This window comes from Schistocerca americana, chromosome X, assembly GCF_021461395.2.
Source record: "Schistocerca americana isolate TAMUIC-IGC-003095 chromosome X, iqSchAmer2.1, whole genome shotgun sequence".
In the NCBI taxonomy this organism is placed as follows: Eukaryota; Metazoa; Arthropoda; class Insecta; order Orthoptera; family Acrididae; genus Schistocerca; species Schistocerca americana.
The window spans coordinates 148,027,407-148,046,982 of NC_060130.1; the positions used below are offsets into that span (position 1 = coordinate 148,027,407).

At 41.4% G+C, this 19,576-nt stretch overlaps 1 protein-coding gene across 1 annotated transcript in view; it reads left to right on the top strand.

The window, feature by feature from the left end:
- LOC124555871 (Down syndrome cell adhesion molecule-like protein Dscam2) overlaps window positions 1-19,576 on the top strand; it is a 606,714-nt gene that overhangs the window by 391,738 nt on the left and 195,400 nt on the right. Inside the window, exon 3 of the mRNA XM_047129934.1 lies at window positions 9,679-9,809. Coding sequence (XP_046985890.1) covers window positions 9,679-9,809 — 131 coding nt within the window. The remainder of the gene's footprint in view (window positions 1-9,678; window positions 9,810-19,576) is intronic.

Below are 19,576 nucleotides of genomic sequence, written 5' to 3' on the forward strand. Positions count from 1 at the left end.
GAAGAATCTTGTAATAATACACCTCCACCTACTTCACCTAGTAGAGCTCGCCAGGACAGTTCTTCTTCTGATTCAGGAAGTGAAGACGAATCGATCCATAAAAGAACACGCCATAATGAGAATGAGAAATTTGATTGGCAAAAACGTGATTTCAGTGCAGCACTTCATGCATTTGATGGCTCATCTTCAGGACATAATTGACAACTAGCGCCTGATTCAAGCGTTCTGTCCTTTTTCGTGCTATTTCTATTAGAAGATCTGTTGAAATTTATAGCACTTGAAACGAACCGATTTTTCACTTTCACCGTGGCAAATACGTCGGAATCAGTTCGTTCTCGACTATCCACCTGGAAAGATACAGGTTTTGAACCTTCGTTGGTATTTGGCTTCTCGTGGCTCGTGTTAAGAAGTTGAGAATAAAGGACTATTGGTCCAGAGATGTACTTCTGAGTACTCCAATTTTTGGTGAAGTTATGTCCCCTGACCGTTTTATGCTACTATTGAGAATGTTGCATTTTAGTGACAACTCGGCCAATCGCGGAGATGACAGTTTGTTTCAAATTAGGAAAATAATTGATACAGTTGGTGTGGCGTTCGGCAGTGCATTTAATCTATACAGAAAACTGTCGATGAAAGCCTATTATTTTTCAAAGGTCGCTTATCTTTTAAACAATACATTCCTACGAAACGAAGTAGATTTGGAATCAAAACATTAGTGTTGTGCGACTGTAAAACTGGATACGTCTTGGATTTCGTTGTATACACAGGCACAACAACAAATATTGAAGTCCATAATTTGGGGAAATCTGGTGATATTGTGGCAACACTAATGAAGTCATACCTTGAACGCGGACGTACTATGTACGTCGACAATTGATATACAAGTCCAGCCTTGTTCCTCTGGCTTCCCAACCAGAGAACAGCAGCATGCGGTACTATACGTAGGAATAGGCGCAACTTTCCGAAGCTACAAAAGAAACTGAAACGAGGAGAAGTTGTGTTTATGTCAACTGACGCAATGCTTGCCATCAAGTGGTGCGACAAGAGAGAATTGTTCATGCTGACTACCTGCAACACTACAGAAATGCCTGACACAGGAAAGACAAACAGGACGACTGGCGAAAAAGTGATGAAGCCGCAATGTGTTGTAGATTACAATGCAAATATGGGAGCAGTAGACCACTGCGATATGCCTCAGGGGCAGGTTTGACACGGCCAGCCACACGCGCCGGTGCAGCACTCAAAGGGTTAATAATGGGTAAGGAAGGTCAGTTTTGTCTAGTGTTGTAGGTGTGAATATCACTATTCTTCACAAATTGTGATGGATTCCTTATGTCGAATTCCATTAGCGAATATATGTGTTGTGATGGTGCATTTAATACGCATCTGCCTGATGAGATGTCTACCTATTCTCAGTGGTCGATTTTGTGGAGTAATACTTTCTATGTAATGATATACCCATTAAATATATTCATGTGAAATTATTGACTTAAAATTGGGAATCTTCAAAAGACCGATCCGTTTCCAGGCAAGACAAGCAATTATATAAAGAGCACAAGTTGCTGAACTTAATTGTTCGTTTTGTATCCCGCCTGGATAGGTGGCGCGTGGATCTGCTCCTGTGAACTGCTTCTGCAAAACAGGCCGAGAGTGAAAGACGTGAGTAGGAGCAGGAAAAGTTGAAGTACTTCAGTACTGCGTGTAAATTTAAAGCACCTTTACTATAGGAAGAATATGAATACATAAATTGTTACTTAACTTTGACTGGGATAAGCACGTAGGTGCGAAGCCGTACATCAATCAAAGTTAACATCGACTAGAAGTGACAAAGGCAAAATTTGTAGTGGCTTGCCCAAAAAATGGTTCAAATGGCTCTGAGCACTATGGGACTTAACATCTATGGTCATCAGTCTCCTAGAACTTAGAACTACTTAAACCTAACTAACCTAAGGACATCACACAACACCCAGTCATCACGAGGCAGAGAAAATCCCTGGCTTGCCCACTATGCAATAAAAACAATCTTGCTAAGTCGTCTGCTCGTAATCAGATGGGTTGAATCTGGACACAACTATATCGTCCAGATAATTTGAGCAACCAGGGACAGTGGCACACAACTGCTGCAAGTAGGACTGAAAAATGGCAGGAGCCGAAGCACAACCGAACGGGAGGCGGCGTAACTTGAAGAAGCCAAGGTGGGTGTTGATCACAAAGTAGCGCTGCAACTGTTCGTCTAGCGGAATTTGAAAAGTATGCAAGTCAATCGTTGAAAAGAAGGGAAACGTAGCGACCACTGTCTGGGGATTTACTGTAGACTTAATGTCTTCACTAATACGGAGACGACCGTTTGGTTTCTTCACACACACTATAGGCAAAGCCCATCGTGAAGCACAAACAGGTCCAATGACACCATTGTCTTGCAGATGCTTAAGTTCATCAACTTTGGTGTCGCGCAGTGCGTGCGGTACGGGGCGTGCAGGCCAGAAAATAGGCATGGCGTTGTCTAACTACAACATCCACTGCAAAGTCTGTGGCACAACCAAGGCCATCAGAAAAAGAGTTCAGCAAAATCATAGCACAGTGTGGCAATACTGTCTGCATGGTCACTAGCGTTGATGCAAAGTACATTGTCCTGAATTGCGAGGCCGAACAGTTCAAATGCGCCCATGTCAAAAATGTTCGTAGCATCACTAGAGTGGAGCACGTGGAAAGACACTGTACGTGTCGCTGCACTATATGTGGCTTGCAAACTATACACGACGAGCACTGAGATTTCCTGTCCAGTAAATGCAGTCACTGTGGAATGTGAATGAAGGAGTGGGGGTGAACCAAGCAAGTCATACATTCATCTGTTCAGTAAAGAAACTGATCCACCAGTGTCTAGCTGCATGCGATCAAAACGTCCACAAATGTACAAAGTGACAAAAAGTTTCCTCACATCGCTCTGTATGCAAAATTTGATTCACACGACGAGCTGTAGATGCACGTGAAGCAGAAGGCTTTAAATAAATGGCATTAGTGTCCATAGGCTGATGTGAATCGTGATCACGGCGGTTTCCGTTGCGGTGACGGCCACGCGAGTCACGCGAACAGGAAACAGGCTGCAAATTAGAGCTTCTGTTACTGCACACAGCTTGCACATGTCCTTTCTTATTATAAAATAACACTGCGCTTGACGGGGTGGGTAACTGTCTCGTGGGTGGGCACGAAAAAAGTTTGGACAAGATTTCAGTTTCTTAGTGGGTGCCTGGTTGGAAACTTGTTTACTTGTGCACGAGTGGCGCGGCGTGGCGTGCTGTGCCGGGGCCAGGCGGGAGGGCACGTGTTGTGTCGCGCTAACAGTACACACACGCGGGGTCACGTCGAACGCTGAAGTAGCCATATCTAACGTATCTTCTCTCTCTAGCAAGTCCACTACTTCCTGCAAAGACGGGTTTCAAAATTTTATGATTTTCTCGTGGATGTGGTGATCCGCCACATTCTGCGCAGTAGCGTCTCTCATTATATCCGCCTATGAGCGTCCACGTAAGCAATTAAAGTCACAATCAGACGTTAGTCCCTGAAGGTCCGCTAACCCTGATACACACTCCTGGAAATTGAAATAAGAACACCGTGAATTCATTGTCCCAGGAAGGGGAAACTTTATTGACACATTCCTGGGGTCAGATACATCACATGATCACACTCACATTGACAGAACCACAGGCACATAGACACAGGCAACAGAACATGCACAATGTCGGCACTAGTACAGTGTATATCCACCTTTCGCAGCAATGCAGGCTGCTATTCTCCCATGGAGACGATCGTAGAGATGCTGGATGTAGTCCTGTGGAACGGCTTGCCATGCCATTTCCACCTGGCGCCTCAGTTGGACCAGCGTTCGTGCTGGACGTGCAGACCGTGTGAGACGACGCTTCATCCAGTCCCAAACATGCTCAACGGGGGACAGATCCGGAGATCTTGCTGGCCAGGGTAGTTGACTTACACCTTCTAGAGCACGTTGGGTGGCACGGGATACATGCGGACGTGCATTGTCCTGTTGGAACAGCAAGTTCCCTTGCCGGTCTAGGAATGGTAGAACGATGGGTTCGATGACGGTTTGGATGTACCGTGCACTATTCAGTGTCCCCTCGACGATCACCAGTGGTGTACGGCCAGTGTAGGAGATCGCTCCCCACACCATGATGCCGGGTGTTGGCCCTGTGTGCCTCGGTCGTATGCAGTCCTGATTGTGGCGCTCACCTGCACGGCGCCAAACACGCATACGACCATCATTGGCACCAAGGCAGAAGCGACTCTCATCGCTGAAGACGACACGTCTCCATTCGTCCCTCCATTCACGCCTGTCGCGACACCACTGGAGGCGGGCTGCACGATGTTGGGGCGTGAGCGGAAGACGGCCTAACGGTGTGCGGGACCGTAGCCCAGCTTCATGGAGACGGTTGCGAATGGTCCTCGCCGATACCCCAGGAGCAACAGTGTCCCTAATTTGCTGGGAAGTGGCGGTGCGGTCCCCTACGGCACTGCGTAGGATCCTACGGTCTTGGCGTGCATCCGTGCGTCGCTGCGGTCCGGCCCCAGGTCGACGGGCACGTGCACCTTCCACCGACCACTGGCGACAACATCGATGTACTGTGGAGACCTCACGCCCCATGTGTTGAGCAATTCGGCGGTACGTCCACCCGGCCTCCCGCATGCCCACTATACGCCCTCGCTCAAAGTCCGTCAACTACACATACGGTTCACGTCCACGCTGTCGCGGCATGCTACCAGTGTTAAAGACTGCGATGGAGCTCCGTATGCCACGGCAAACTGGCTGACACTGACGGCGGCGGTGCACAAATGCTGCGCAGCTAGCGCCATTCGACGGCCAACACCGCGGTTCCTGGTGTGTCCGCTGTGCCGTGCGTGTGATCATTGCTTGTACAGCCCTCTCGCAGTGTCCGGAGCAAGTATGGTGGGTCTGACACACCGGTGTCAATGTGTTCTTTTTTCCATTTCCAGGAGTGTATTTAATTGAGTAGGACCACGCCGGAGACGAAAGAATTTGTAGCGTGCAGCTACCACATTTACAGTGACACGGAAGTGGGAGTTCGAAGCATCAATCACTTCGTCGTAAGGTTTAGTTTCTGGACGGGTGGTGGGAAAATTTTACGATCACACAGTATAACACAACACCCGCGTTGGCAATAAAAAGGCAAGCCGCTCTGTACCTGGTATGTTGGATGCTGCGAAGTGTGCCTCGAGCTGGACGATGTATTCAGGCCAGCGTTCAACGTCAGGATTGAAGGCACGAAATCGTGGCGCCGGAGGTGTCGTCGGCGGTCTTGCACGTGGAGACGTCGGAGGCGCCAAAGTAGGTGCAGTTTGTAGTGTGACCAGTCCATTTACAGCAGCAAGCAGCTGCGTCATCTGCTGAGCCCGAAAACATGCAAGATAGGACAGCGAAGCCCGCTCCTGTGGCGAAGCCATGGTTGATACAAATGAAAGTCTCAGAGCGAAGGGTGGAAGCACTCGTACACGCAGTCACACTGGGCTAGCACGAAAAGAAAGCAGTACCGAGCAAAACAGACTCGTCGCACTCTTTTGTATCCCTCCTGGATAGGCGGTGCGTGGATCTGCTCCTGTGAACTGCCTCTGCAAAATAGGACGAGAGTGAAGGACGCGAGTAGGAACAGGAAATGGTGAAGTACTTCGGTACTGCGTGTAAATTTAAAGCACCTTTACTATAGGAAGAATATGAATACATAAATTGTTACTTAACTTTGACTGAGATGAGCACGTAGGTGTGAAGCCGTACATCAACCAAAGCTAACATCGACTAGAAGTTACAAAGGCAAAATCTGTATTTGCTTACCCACTATCCAATAGAAACAATCTTGCTAAGTCGTCTGCTCGTGACCAAATGGGCTGAATCTGGAGCGGCACTCGTAGAGCTGCACAGCGCCGGCTAGAGGGCGCTGTCATAGCGAAGATCTTCCGCTCTCGTAGTGCCAACGTAAGAACTTGTACCTACGCCGTGGCATCGTAGCTATCGATACCACAGGTCGAGCAGCTCAGCAATGTGCTGCCTCCAACTCAGTGTGTACACCCAAGGGTTTGGAAAATTCTGCCCTGTTTACAGGCTTGTGCTCATGTGGTAACTCAACTGTTGGTATGACTGTTTTCGTTGTATAGAACAGAACATAGTGTGACTGTTTTCTGAAGATTTCGAGAGAGTCTGTTTTCAGAGGCAGACTGAGTAATACCTTGGAAAACGTGATTAACTATCTGTTCTCTCTCTCTCATGGGATTGAGCATAAAACTAGTATTGTCTGCAAAAAAGTACCAATGCTGCTTGATGAATGTGAAGTGGAAGGTCAGGTACACATACAAGGAATAGGATTGGATGCAAAATTGAATCCTATGGGGACTCCTTTATTGAATTCACCCTAGGCACTAAAATTTTCTCTCCTTCGTGCAGTTGTTGAATTAATTTTGCACTGTTTTTATTAATTGTGATTCAAACAAGTTATGAGAAAGGCCATTTATTCCATAAAATATAAGCTATTCTAACAAAGGGAACCGTCCCATGTGTAAATAAACGATTTTCATGAAACTTGGCAGGTGTTAGGAGGGGGCAAAATAATGCAATACATATTTTTTGTTTGTGCCCAATTTCGATTTTAATGGCTAATTTGGCTTTTTAGATTTAGATGTATTTAAACTATATATATGTTGATATGTAACTGAGGAACTGGAAAACTGTGTGATCAGCTTTTGCAAATAATTTGAAATTTCGCAAAAATCCCATCGTTGGTTAACTGTAAAAAATAAAAATTTTTGTTACAACATAAATTAAAGAAGCTTTCAAGCCACATACATCCAGGTGCCATAGTGTTGGCTTCTGAAATACCATTTCTGAAAAGAGAGCTATCACCATACTGTCAATGTATATAATTAAAACATATAAACATTCACTACTATTAATTTAAGTGTGTACTTTGCTTGTATTTGTTTTACATTTTACATTGTAATTTTATGATTAAAATTCTTTTAGTTTATCATTTTACATATTTGTACGTTTTTAATCGAAAATAGAAAGTAACTCATTATTATGTACAAAACGGTCAAAATTGTGCTAACTTGTAAAGAAATGCTTAAAACATAACATTTTATTACACTGTGAAAATAAAATGAATGACATTTCTACACATAATATTCACGACGGAGAATACACTATAAAACAAAATTCAGTAGGATTTGAAATTGTCACGTGTGACCCTCTGAATATCCTCATTTGTATGAGTCATATTTCAATTTACTGGTAAGTCTTGACAAGGAGAGTTGATTATGTAGTAGTGACTTCAGCTTCATTAAATTGTTTCTCAAGTGGAGATTGACATCATAACCATTGAAAAGAACTAGATCTGAAAATCATCTCACAAAGTTCTTCCAACACTGAAAGTCGCATACGTCCAATGGCTGCACCTGAGCTGTTGAGCCGTAGGATCCTAATGTATAAGTTTCTTATCCTTGGGTACAATGTTCAAAACGATTTTTTGAACCTGGAATGTCAAATTCTCTTTTGAGGTTTGTTTTACTGCCTACAAATGAAGTTGGGCACAAAGGAAAAAGTACGAATTGCATTAGTTTGCCCTTTCTACACACATGCAAAATTTTATCAGCAGCCGCGCGATATGGGTCGTCATGTCATGGACTGCGCGGCACCCCCCGCCGGAGGTTCGAGTCCTCCCTCGGGCATGTGTTTGTGTGTGTGTGTGTGTAGTTCTTAGCATAAGTTAGTTTAAGTAGTGTGTAAGCCTAGAGACCGATGGCCTCAGCAGTTTGGCCCCTTAGGAATTCACACACATTTTTATCAGCGTCGTTTATCTATACTTAGGAATGTTAACTTGTAAGAGAGGAACATGATCTACACAATGAAACACCCCAGAAAGATCCCAGAATATAGCAGTTCGGGATATTCTAGTATTTAAGGCTAGTATTGATACAAGTAGTGCCCTTCACTATACACTGTAAGAAGGCATGGTTGGTTGGTTGGTTGGTTGGTTCGTTTGGGGGAGGGGAACTAACAGCGAGTTCATCGGTTCCTTCGGATTGGGGAAGAATGAGCAAGGAAATGCCCTTTCAAAGGAACCATTCCAGAATTTGCCTGGAATGATTTAGGAAAAACACGGAAAACGTAAATCTGGATGACCGGACGCGGGTTTGAACCATCGTCCTCCCCAATGCGAGTACTGTGTGCTAACCACTGCGACATTTCGCTAGGTAAAGATGGCATGCTGCGTACAGATTTACAAGGGGTGTTCAGCAAGTAATGCAACACTTTTTTTTACTGAGAGCAGGTTGATTTTGTTCAGGATTCCTAAATACCATATTAAACCTTGCTCAATACCCTATTTTTTTTAACATAATCTCCGCTCAGTGCAATGGCCTTACACCACGTTACTGAGAAGGCTGTATAATCACATAGTACTACTCCAGCGATCGACGTCAGAACCAACGTCTTGCTACATCAATAAGCTCCCCATTATCAGCGTACTGTTTCCTCATTGGGCCAATCAGATAGCAGTCAGATGGTATGAGATATGGGTTCTGGGGTCGATGAGGAAGAACAATTCAGTGAAATTTTGTGTGTCAGCATTGCCAACAGAGTCATCCAGTTGTTCAGCGAGGTGTTGTTGGTCATCACCTCGAATGAGGGCATCCGTACGTTCCAGCATTGCAGAAGTCACAGTTGCGTACGACCAGCTGTAACGTGAGAGATGGGACAGGACTGCGCCAGCTTGTTGCGATGATGACAGAAGCCTCGCCCGACGAGTCATTGTGCTTTTGTTCACTGCCAGGTACCCGTGGACATCCTGCAAGCGCCGAGAAATATCTGAGATGCTCTGATTTTCTGCCGAAAGAATGTCAGTGACAGCTGTGGTGTCGCCGCCAGACACCACACTTGCTAGGTGGTAGTTTTAAATCGGCCGCGGTCCATTAGTACATGTTGGACCCGCGTGTTGCCACTGTGTGATCGCAGACCGAGCGCCACCACAAGGCAGGTCTCGAGATACGGACTAGCACTCGCCCCAGTTGTACGGACGACATTGCTAGCGACTACACTGACGAAGAATCGCTCATTATCCGAGCAGATAGTTAGAATAACCTTCAGCTAAGTCCATGGCTACGACCTAGCAAGGCGCCATTAGCCTTACATAGCAATTGATAATTATCGTCTAAAGCATGTCTCAACAAGAACGATGTATACAACAAGGATGGATTAAAGTTAAGTATTCCCAAAGCAACGTACTTTTCTTTATAGCATTCATTTAGCGTCCTGTTTCAGACGTCACGAGATTCTGCGTGAGCTTATAGCGTGCATATCGGCCCCCTCAAAATAACACTGTGTCGGCACTTCCGTCGACACATCAACAGCTCTCTGCCTGGAATACCTGTCCCTTACAGACGTCATTATGAAGACTACGTTTAGCGCCTCCACATATAGGAACTTCATGAAACTATAGGGGTTGAAGCGGGAATATTCCACAATGTCGCACAACAAACTCAGCATTTTTCAAACGGAAACTGGGTGAGAGAAAAATGTGTTTGATTGCTTATTGAACGCCCCTCGTAGATAAGTGACGCACGTGTAGTGACCGCGGCCGGCGTCTTTGCGTGCTGTTGCAGGGTGCCAGCGGCTGCGCCTCTGCCTGTGCCGGCAGGGCCCGGTCTTCCTGCAGGAGCCGCCGCATCGCGCACACTTCTCCAACTCGACGGGCGCCGCCCTGCACTGCTCGGCGCACGGCGACCCGCCGCCGGTGAGTGGCGCCGCATAACGAGTGATGGTACAAATACCGACAGCGTCAGCATTGCTACGGCGTTGTGTTATCCTCGCGCGGCACGCGGTCGCAGCGGTGGGCCAATCTGTGTCACCAGAACGACGGATTTCATTTCCGGGAGCATTTGAAATACAGACCTTTTCTGCCCGTTTCTCGTTCCTAATCCATTACACATACAAATATTCCTATGCGCATTTCTAGCATTCACAGCGCCAGATTTGCACCTGTTGACCAAAATAGGAACAAATTTTTTCCTGTGTAAATCAGTTCCGTATTAACGCTTTAGAATATCTATCGAGTTTAACTGCCATGCGAAAACGACAGCCACACTAAACCTCTGTTGAGTAATTGCACTTGAGTTATAACCAGATGATACGTAGCGGCTTCAGACGCTTAGTTCCACATGTCGTCAAACGCTAAGACCATTTCACAACAACAGTGCCGGATTGTCGGAAGCACTGTAACAAATATGTCTGAACAGGTCGGCGCAAACTCACGGTTTGAGGCGGTGAGGCGGGGGGGGGGGGGGGGGGGGGGGGGGAAGAGGGGGTGTCTTAGTACTCGGTTCCTATATGAGCGACAAACATTGCATAAAAATTTTCTGCTTTACCCCGTTACAACAACAGCCATTTGTACAGCCATTCGAACATCTGTCATACTGTACCTAAGCTACAGTATATTAGGCAGAGTTTGAACAACGAACCCGAGCTGGGGTCCAGGCATATTGTGCGATTCATTAAGTTCTTTTGCAAAATATGGGCTAAAATTAATGTTCAACTAATTGCTGCATTTGTATGTGCACCGTTCGGATTTTACGCGCAAAAACAGTGAACCTCATTCGGGTTTTACGTGCAAAAACTGTCACCCTTAAATAACTCTGGACTGGACAGAGACTGAGGATTCAGATTCGGATCTTGGTCTAGAATAAGTTTAACTCTTTCCCTAATTCCTTGATAATTCACGCAGCGAACAGTTTTTTAAAACACAGGTGTTAAAATTATTAAAATAAAATTGAATGAAATGTCCAGTGGTCCGCTGTAGCTGTATTTTTTCAGGTCACATAAATCCACACAAAAATGATGCATCTTCTGGTACAAATAAAATGCTATGCGATAGATTATAGAATGCCGAAGAGTAACAATTGGAGTGGCTAGGTAAAGTTTTCAGCCCTCTTCAGTTCATAAGAATCCATCGTCAAGTGATAAAAAAGACCATCGTTAACAACGAATGTCATGTCTGTTTTAAGTCGCAAACTGTACGCTTTCTGGTTAAAATATGCTCTTGTCCGCCTATGTCAGGCAGCAAAATGTCCCTCATAGATGTTATTCAGGGAAGTACTAGGTCCTGTAGTCAGAAAAACCGACACGCTGATGTGTGTTTGCCCTCAACATAAGAGCTGACAGCCGGCCACGGTGACCGAGCGGTTCTAGGCGCTTTAGTCCGCAACCGCACTGCTGCTATGGTCGCCGGTTCGAATCCAGCCTCGGTCATGGATGTATGTGATGTCCTTAGGTTAATTAGGTTTAAGTAGTTCTAAGTTGTAGGGGACTGATGACCTGAGATGTTAAGTCCCATAAGTTGCGGGCGTCCCGTTTGCAGCCGAAGAAAGTGCTGTAGTTGCCGTCTGTGGGCAAGCTGCGAGAAAGACATATGAAAATGTTTGTATTTGTAACGGATGAGGAATGGCACGTGGGCAGAAAAGGTCAAACAAGTGAGAAAAGCATACTGCTGATTTTATTATTAACCGCCGTTTACACATTTTTTTTCCCAATATGAGAACCTAACATGTCGATGAGATGCATATGGTGGCCAAAATTGGAACTAATTTTCTTGCATCATAAATCGGTTCTGCATTAACACATTACCATATCACCAAGTTTCGCTGCCATACGACAATTACAGCCCACACTAGACTTCCGTGAGTAGCCACACTTTAATTATAACCATCCGGTATTATACAAAAGTGTTCTTTTCATCAATGAATTGGTTCGATTTTGGTCACATACTAGAGGACATGGACCAATGAATTCCAAGATCGCTGTCTACGTCACAGCCTGACTCGCTCTAAGTTCAGTATTTATCTATTTACTCACACACACACACACACACACACACACATACACACACATCTCGTGGTCGTGCGGTAGCGTTCTCGCTTCCCACGCCCGGGTTCCCGGGTTCGATTCCCGGCGTGGTCAGGGATTTTCTCTGCCTCGTGATGGCTGGGTGTTGTGTGCTGTCCTTAGGTTAGTTATGTTTAAGTAGTTCTAAGTTCTAGGGGACTTATGACCACAGCAGTTGAGTCCCATAGTGCTCAGAGCCATTTGAACCACACACACACACACACACACACACACACACACACAAAAGCATACAGAAACAGTGTGTCTCTCGTAAGGGTCGTCAGACGCACTTTATTCGCTGTTTAAGCACATATTTTCAGTTCCGTTGTTTCAATATGTAGTTGCAGTCAGCCCAAACCAACGCTACACAGCACATGTTTCATTCGACGCCAGTGGCAACGGAGTGTGTTGATTTGCTTCTCGTTATAAATAACTGATCCGCTACTGCCCTCTGTAATAGAGATTTTCATGCACTCCTTAAACACATGTTTTTTCCCTGAAGCCTGGAAACAGGCACTAGCTAAGCCACTACCTAACAAGGCTGTTGCCACAGTGCGCACTGATTACTGACATATTTACCCTTTCCGTGCACTGTCCAAGGCCTTAGAATGTATATAGTCCACGACCAGATAGCAAACTACCTAGCCAGAATCAACCTCCAACACGAATAACGATCATGTTTCCGTAAACATCGCGGTAAATTTCTGCCTTAATAAAGGTAAGAGATGACCTGAAGCTTGCCATGGATGGACAAGAGGCGACTATCTTTCCCAGTTAATTGTATCTTCAGATTCTCTAATAAAACCTTTGGATATTTTTGATCAGTTGATATTCCGTCACAGATGACTATATCTTTAAATTCGGTTATGAAACCTTCAGATAATGTCCGAAAGATTGACATATTCTCCCAGTTTTATTAATCTTGAAATTCTCTTATAAAATCTTCAGAAAATTTTTGATCATATGATATGTTATCCCGTCTGCTTTATTCTTATATTCTCTTATAAATTTTTCAGATAATATTTTTTTCCTTTGAAATAAAAGACCAATCTAATTGGTCCTGAAATTCTCTTACAAAATTTTTGGTCAGTTTGCGTTGTGAGACTGTATTCCAATTTATTCTGTCTTGAAATTCTCTTATAAAAACTAGAGATAATTTTTCTTTATTTCATATAATATCCCAATTTAAATTCCATTGACCAATTGGCTATGTATCCTTTCTCAAAAAATTCTTTACGCTTATTTATTCTAATTTTATCACCATTTTTAAATTTCGGTTTTTCATTAGATACACCAATAGCCGGTTTATAATATCTTCATTGACTTCTATTGGCTTCTATTTTATTGTTGAATGTAAATTCCTTAAAAGTTGAATAAAGATTAATATTATATTTTTTCATCAAGTCTTGAAATTCCTGATTGTAAAAGTCTTAACCGTCATCAGTTTGTTAATTTCTCGGTTTTCAGGACTTAAATATGAAGACTGCACAGAATGAAGGGGTTAAGTCCAAATCTCATGAAAATGAGTTACTGGTATCATTATGAAGATCATCAGATGTACTTTCAGTTGGGTGAACTTAAATGAATGTGATTGGCATAGTCACAGAGTTGTAGCCAGATTAAAAGGAGAAAACAGGTCAAGTCCGTCCAATACACGGATAGAAAGGATGAAGTCCAGCAGGTGATGATTTCTGAGCTGTAATGATTTTTTTGTCTGCTTTTATGGAAGTCTCATTGTTGACATTGTTAAATGCAATGTCATTGTTGATCTCTCTTATGTGTTGTCGAAGCTAACGCGGAACAGATTTGACATCAACTTCTTGGCTTTTTGCTGTGGTGGAACTGAATTTCGTGCCGTGATTTGTGCTAACACAGAGCAGACTTGACAACCGCTTCAACGCTTTCTGGTGTGATAGATAGAATTGAATTTCGTGTAAAACCCAACTGAGATTGGTTTTTCAATTGGTATAGAATATCCAGAGTCAAGCTGCAGTGATAAGTCTAGAAAAAGATAGAGCTATGGTATACAATCTGAAGTATCTAAAAAGCTAAGAACTATGTCACATGAAATAGGAGAGCATTGTCACTGCAAGAAGAATTGTATTCATTTGCTAACTGATGCAGACAAGTCTACATTAATATCTAATTTCAATTTGCTGAAGGACTGGAATGAGCAAAGTTGTCACCTGACAGAACTTATTTCTGTTGACAATGTACAACGCCGAAGGCCTCGCAGAGATGAGACAACAGCTACTTTGCGTGATTAATCATTTCATTATAAGGTCAGAATAATGAGAGACAATACTCTGACAGAATTGTCTGTTTGTCAAAAGGCCTTTATATCACTGCACGGTGTTTCAAAGAAAAGATTAGAAACTATCGGGAAATCCTTAAAAAATGAAGGCATGGCGCCAGCTAATAAACGAGAGAAACACGGAAATCGATTACATAAACTTTCAACAGAAATAGAGCAAAACATCTGCGCTCACATCAAGTCATTTAAGGGACAGTCCAGTCATTACAGCACAAATGACACACAGATACTGTATTTGCCTGAAGAACTCGCAATCAAGAAGATGTTCAAGATGTTTCAAGAGACACATTCTACGTGTTCCGTATCATTCAAAACTTATCGTAAAATATTTAGTACAAATTTAATATCTCATTTGCTCTCCTTCGAAGTGATACATGCAGTATGTGTGATAAGTTTTCTGTAACTTTCAAAGCTCTAGAGGCACAACTCATAGATACAATAAATGGAAAGGAAAGATCAGACGTTCAAAGTACTCGTAATATTCAGAGAGAGAAGACTGAATCGGAATTGCACCGCCGTAAAGCTGATGTATTCTATCACCGTAAAAAACAACCTCGACAGTGAAGCAGAAAGTTTACAAACACAGAATCGATATGTATGGACGTCCAACGAAACCTTGCATGACCAAACATCGGCACCAACATTGTATATTACAAGTGACAGCTTTCTCTATATATATTTAACATACATCCACTCTCAGACAGTAACACAGTGTTTTATGTTTATCCTGAGACTATAGGGAAGAAAGGTTCAAATGAAGTAGTTTCTTTTCTGCATCATTATGTTAATTCGTTTCTGGATCTTGAGGTTGAAAATTTGGAAATCTTCTCTGAATCATGTGACGATCAAAGCAAAAACTACACCCTTTTCGGGTTCATCCATTATCCTGTCCATCATGCGAAGCGATTTGAATCACTTCATGTGACATTCTCAGTAAGTGGACATTCATATCTGCAAAGTGGCAAAGACATGGGCCCCATCAGACGTAAAACAAAAGCTGAGCCCCAAAGGACTGGACAGACGTAATTAAAGGTTGCTGATGTTGATGGCTCAGTGATATGTGACTGGAGTGATTTCTTGCAACCAAGATACTGACCAAAATGTTCATTCCCATCGCGAATTCTTACTGAGATGAAGATAGAACGTCACCATCCAAGGCTTATCATAGATCGTGATACTTACAACGGATTTTGGATCATATCAGTTCTTTCTGCTCCTGCTGGATGAATGGGGAACCAGAACTTGCAGAAGGAGAGTTTTTGTTTCCTTCAGCCTGTTATGAAGGTAGGCTGGTAAAGATTTTAGTCACAGTAGTTAAATGAAGCTAGATCATATCAGTGTGTGAAATAGCAAGTCCTGCTCTATTATAACAAACCTATTGACATACCACGCTAATAGGAGGTCGCATGTCCAATGTTTCAGGACTGCTACCTATCACCAAGGAAAAGTACCATGATCTGCAAGATCTGAGGATGTTCTGTGACACAGGAGCCCAAGAGTACTATAGAAATATTCCTTTCTGGCAGTGAATTTACAAATACATTTTGTGTTATTTGATTGTAATAAGTAAAAAGTGAGAAATGAAGACTGTGGGTTAAGAAACTGTGATTTATGCAGGTAACTGAAATTACATCCTATTAACTATATTTTTAATGTGTGTGTTGTGACCATTTATTGAGTAATTGTTGGTAGTTGTATACCATTTGATTTAAAGATACAAAAGTTGGGACATGAGCTTATTAATCATTATAATTTACATGAGTCCAATGAAAATAAAAGCAGAATATTGATTAACAATATTGTTCCTAATACCTGATTAGTCATGAACATTCTATACAATAATGACTAGAATCAAAGATAAATAAATTTTTGTCAAAGGAGTTGCAGGGAAGTTTTATAGTGAAGTATCACCCAATGTCATATTACATTCTGACTTTTACAATCTAATTAGTGGATTATACAAAGAAATTAAAAAATTGTCATTCAGATAAAAATATATACATTGTCCCATCCTAAAGAAAAAGTCATTGAGAGTACTGTATAAATTACAAAAGCATATTTCAATAACCAAAGAAACTGTAACATTTTAAACTTTAAAATTGCTTTCCTGCAAAGTCTATAAAACGGACCTAACCCCTTCTTTCTGTGTGGTCTTCATATTTTTTCAAAGGAATCAGCTACATTTTTACGTTTTATCTTTAAAAGGATTAGCCCATGCAAATTTTTAAGAATCATCAATAGCAATTTATAAACATTTATATCCTTTATTTATTTTTTATGTTCCTTTCAAACTACGTGAATAAATTTTGACTGAATCAGCCTCCCATAAATCATCACTGCCAAGAGAAATTACATTTCTTCATTTAAAACCTATTCTCATTGATTTATATAAATTTTAATAATTTCTTCACAAATAGTTGAAGGTGTAACTCATTTGTTCACCCCTTTGCCTACTATACTTTTTATCGAAGATACTCTTTTTACTTTTACAAACTGAACAAATGCTTTGGCCCTTTCTTCCACTTTTAGTTGTTACTCAGTGAGGATTATGTATAAACTGTTTGCATCTCAAATGTTAGATACGGTTTCCATTTATACATACAAAAAATTAATTTATTGTTCCATTCTTCCATCATCATTTGATTCTAAGTACGTTCCCCAACCATGAGTAATTCACATAAAACAAGTACAGTTTTAAGTGATTGACTTACAGTAATAAATATTTTATCTTTCATTTCAATTTCAAGCAATTGATTTTTCAACTGAGTTGGTTATAAAGTTTGCAATTCCTCAACATTTTAAAAGCAGTAGGTGACAAATCACCATCTGGTTTGAACCCAAATAAAATAATTCTCTTGATTTTTAAATTGTATTAAAATGTATATTCCAATATTTTATCATCCCTACAGAAATGAAAATTTTAGTTTTTGTGTGTCACACTGTCTTCTCTAAAAATTACTTAACTGACTTAAGTTGGTGCTAAATCTGCCTTTGAGAAGGAAACTGAGAAAAGGTTTCTCTATTTCCTTTTTTCTAAACTAATCAGTTATAGTAGTTTTATTAAGTTGATTGGTATTTTTATTAAAATGTGTTGTAGTTACATAGTTACTGAGCTGTGCTAGAACTCTTGTGTATTCTGGTTGTGTAGCAAGATTGTTTAGTCACAGACTAAAGTCTGTTTTAGCTGCCACTACCTCGTTTTCTAAATATTGTTTTGTAACTGCATCAGAATCACTTATCGGATCTTTTAAATCTACTAATCTTCTACCTTTAAAATCAATTTATCGTTGAGATTTTTAAAAATATTATGTAATTCCTTATAAAGTTGTTTAATTGAACTTTCCGTTTTTGGATCAATTTTTGCTTCTAATTCATTTTTTATGTTTTCTATGTTACTTTTTCGACATTCATACCACCTTTAGACTGATGCAGTTTATTTCCCAAAATTACCACTTATTAAATTTATGATATCATTACAATTATAATTATCTACTAACTGTTTTACAGATATAAACATAAATGACTGCTAATAAATTTTTTTAAGTTATGTATTCATTCAATGGTATTACATATCATTTTTTCCTGATTAATTTTCCAGATCTTCTGTTATATTACCACCAAACGAATCACAAACAAATTTCGTATTGTCCAACTTATAATAGTAAATCCATTGAGTACCAGCATTATCGCCTGTATATAAATTTACTATTCCACATTGAAGATATTTTGGTTTATTGGGTAATTTGTCAACCACGAATACTCATGAAATTATTTGATTTTTAATTCCTTATCAAATTTTTCTGTTTAAAACTTTCTTATGGATTTGGATAGAACTCGATTATTAAATTTTTTCATTCCAACTGCGGCGAGGCACGTTTCTTTTTACCGCCCTGCCAGTGTCCAGCATTGTTCAAATGTCTAGCTAAAAGCTGTAGTAGAAAATACTAGACCACTACTGTGTACTGCAGGTCGCAACATACATAGAATTGTCCGGTAAACGGGATGTAACCAGCTACTGAAATAAAAGCTTTAACTTGGCAATGTAAATTTTCAGGTGTATTTTTACGATAAAGATCACAGTTAATACTGCCAAGTCTGTACTAAGTGACTATACAAAGTAAATTTCCCAAGCACACCACAATCACACACGTAGCCAGTTTATGGTATTTACACCTGTTACCGAAGTTAATAGAGTTCAATGGATCGTTTAGTTATGAAAATGCTCGCTCAAATGTCGTACGCTCGGCTCTACACGTAATACCTGTTCCAGTCTTAGATCGCACAACACGCCACGCGGTTTTAATTAACAGTCAAAAGCAATAATTTTGATATTCCGTCCGAAATTCCACATGACTTCCACTATACCGTTCACTTAAACACTTTATACTACTTCGCGAACTCGTAATTAGCATTTTTCCGCGATTTTACAGTACTTTCGTCGGAGCTTCTTTCAATGACATGTTACTAGTTCGATACCTCAGCCCCGACCTACCTAGATCACACCAAAGGCTTTGTTCCCAGCATAGTTTGGCGCGAGCCTGCATTTTTCTGATTGGCTGGTATCACAAACAGCAAATCAGGTTGCAGTATTATCCCACGCTAACCCGCGCTTTACTTCAATGTCCAGTCATAGTAAAACATTTCTTGCTATGGCAATTGCTAAATAAATAAATTTAGAAAAGTGTCAAATATAAAATTACTCCTTCTGAAATTACCCATTAATTTGTGTTCTACTCACGATTCATTAGTACCATTAAGTGACTGCACATTTAATTATAGTAAATCCCCTGTATAGTTTAACTGGTATTTTGTGGATAGACAAAACAATTTTCATTTACTTCTGTTCTTCTTCACTTGTACAACACTCACACTGCTAATTACTAGACATATAAAACAATTATAATGATGCAAATACATTAAATATTAGTCAAACATAACTTTACAACATTGTTTTGACTACGACTGCTAGCACTGTCCATCAACTGCTGACCTCTGCCGCCTACTAGTACAACTACGTGCCGCTCTGTAACTCAGGTCCATGGCAGCTGGTGACATCTGTCGATGACTCATGCCTATAACGATATCGTCCTAACAAGTGACAGGAGCGATGCGAAGGCTTTACGCCTTACACCCCCTGTAATTATTAAAATTGTTGAAAACAACTTTTTATAATTTTGCTACATCGCGACTGTGTCCTTACTCTCAAAACAAATGTGAAATTAGAAAATTACTAATCTAAGTTACAGAATTCTTTCTTCGGACTTGGCATACTAGCCTAACTAAGTCTACTATTTTACAAAACTTTCTGA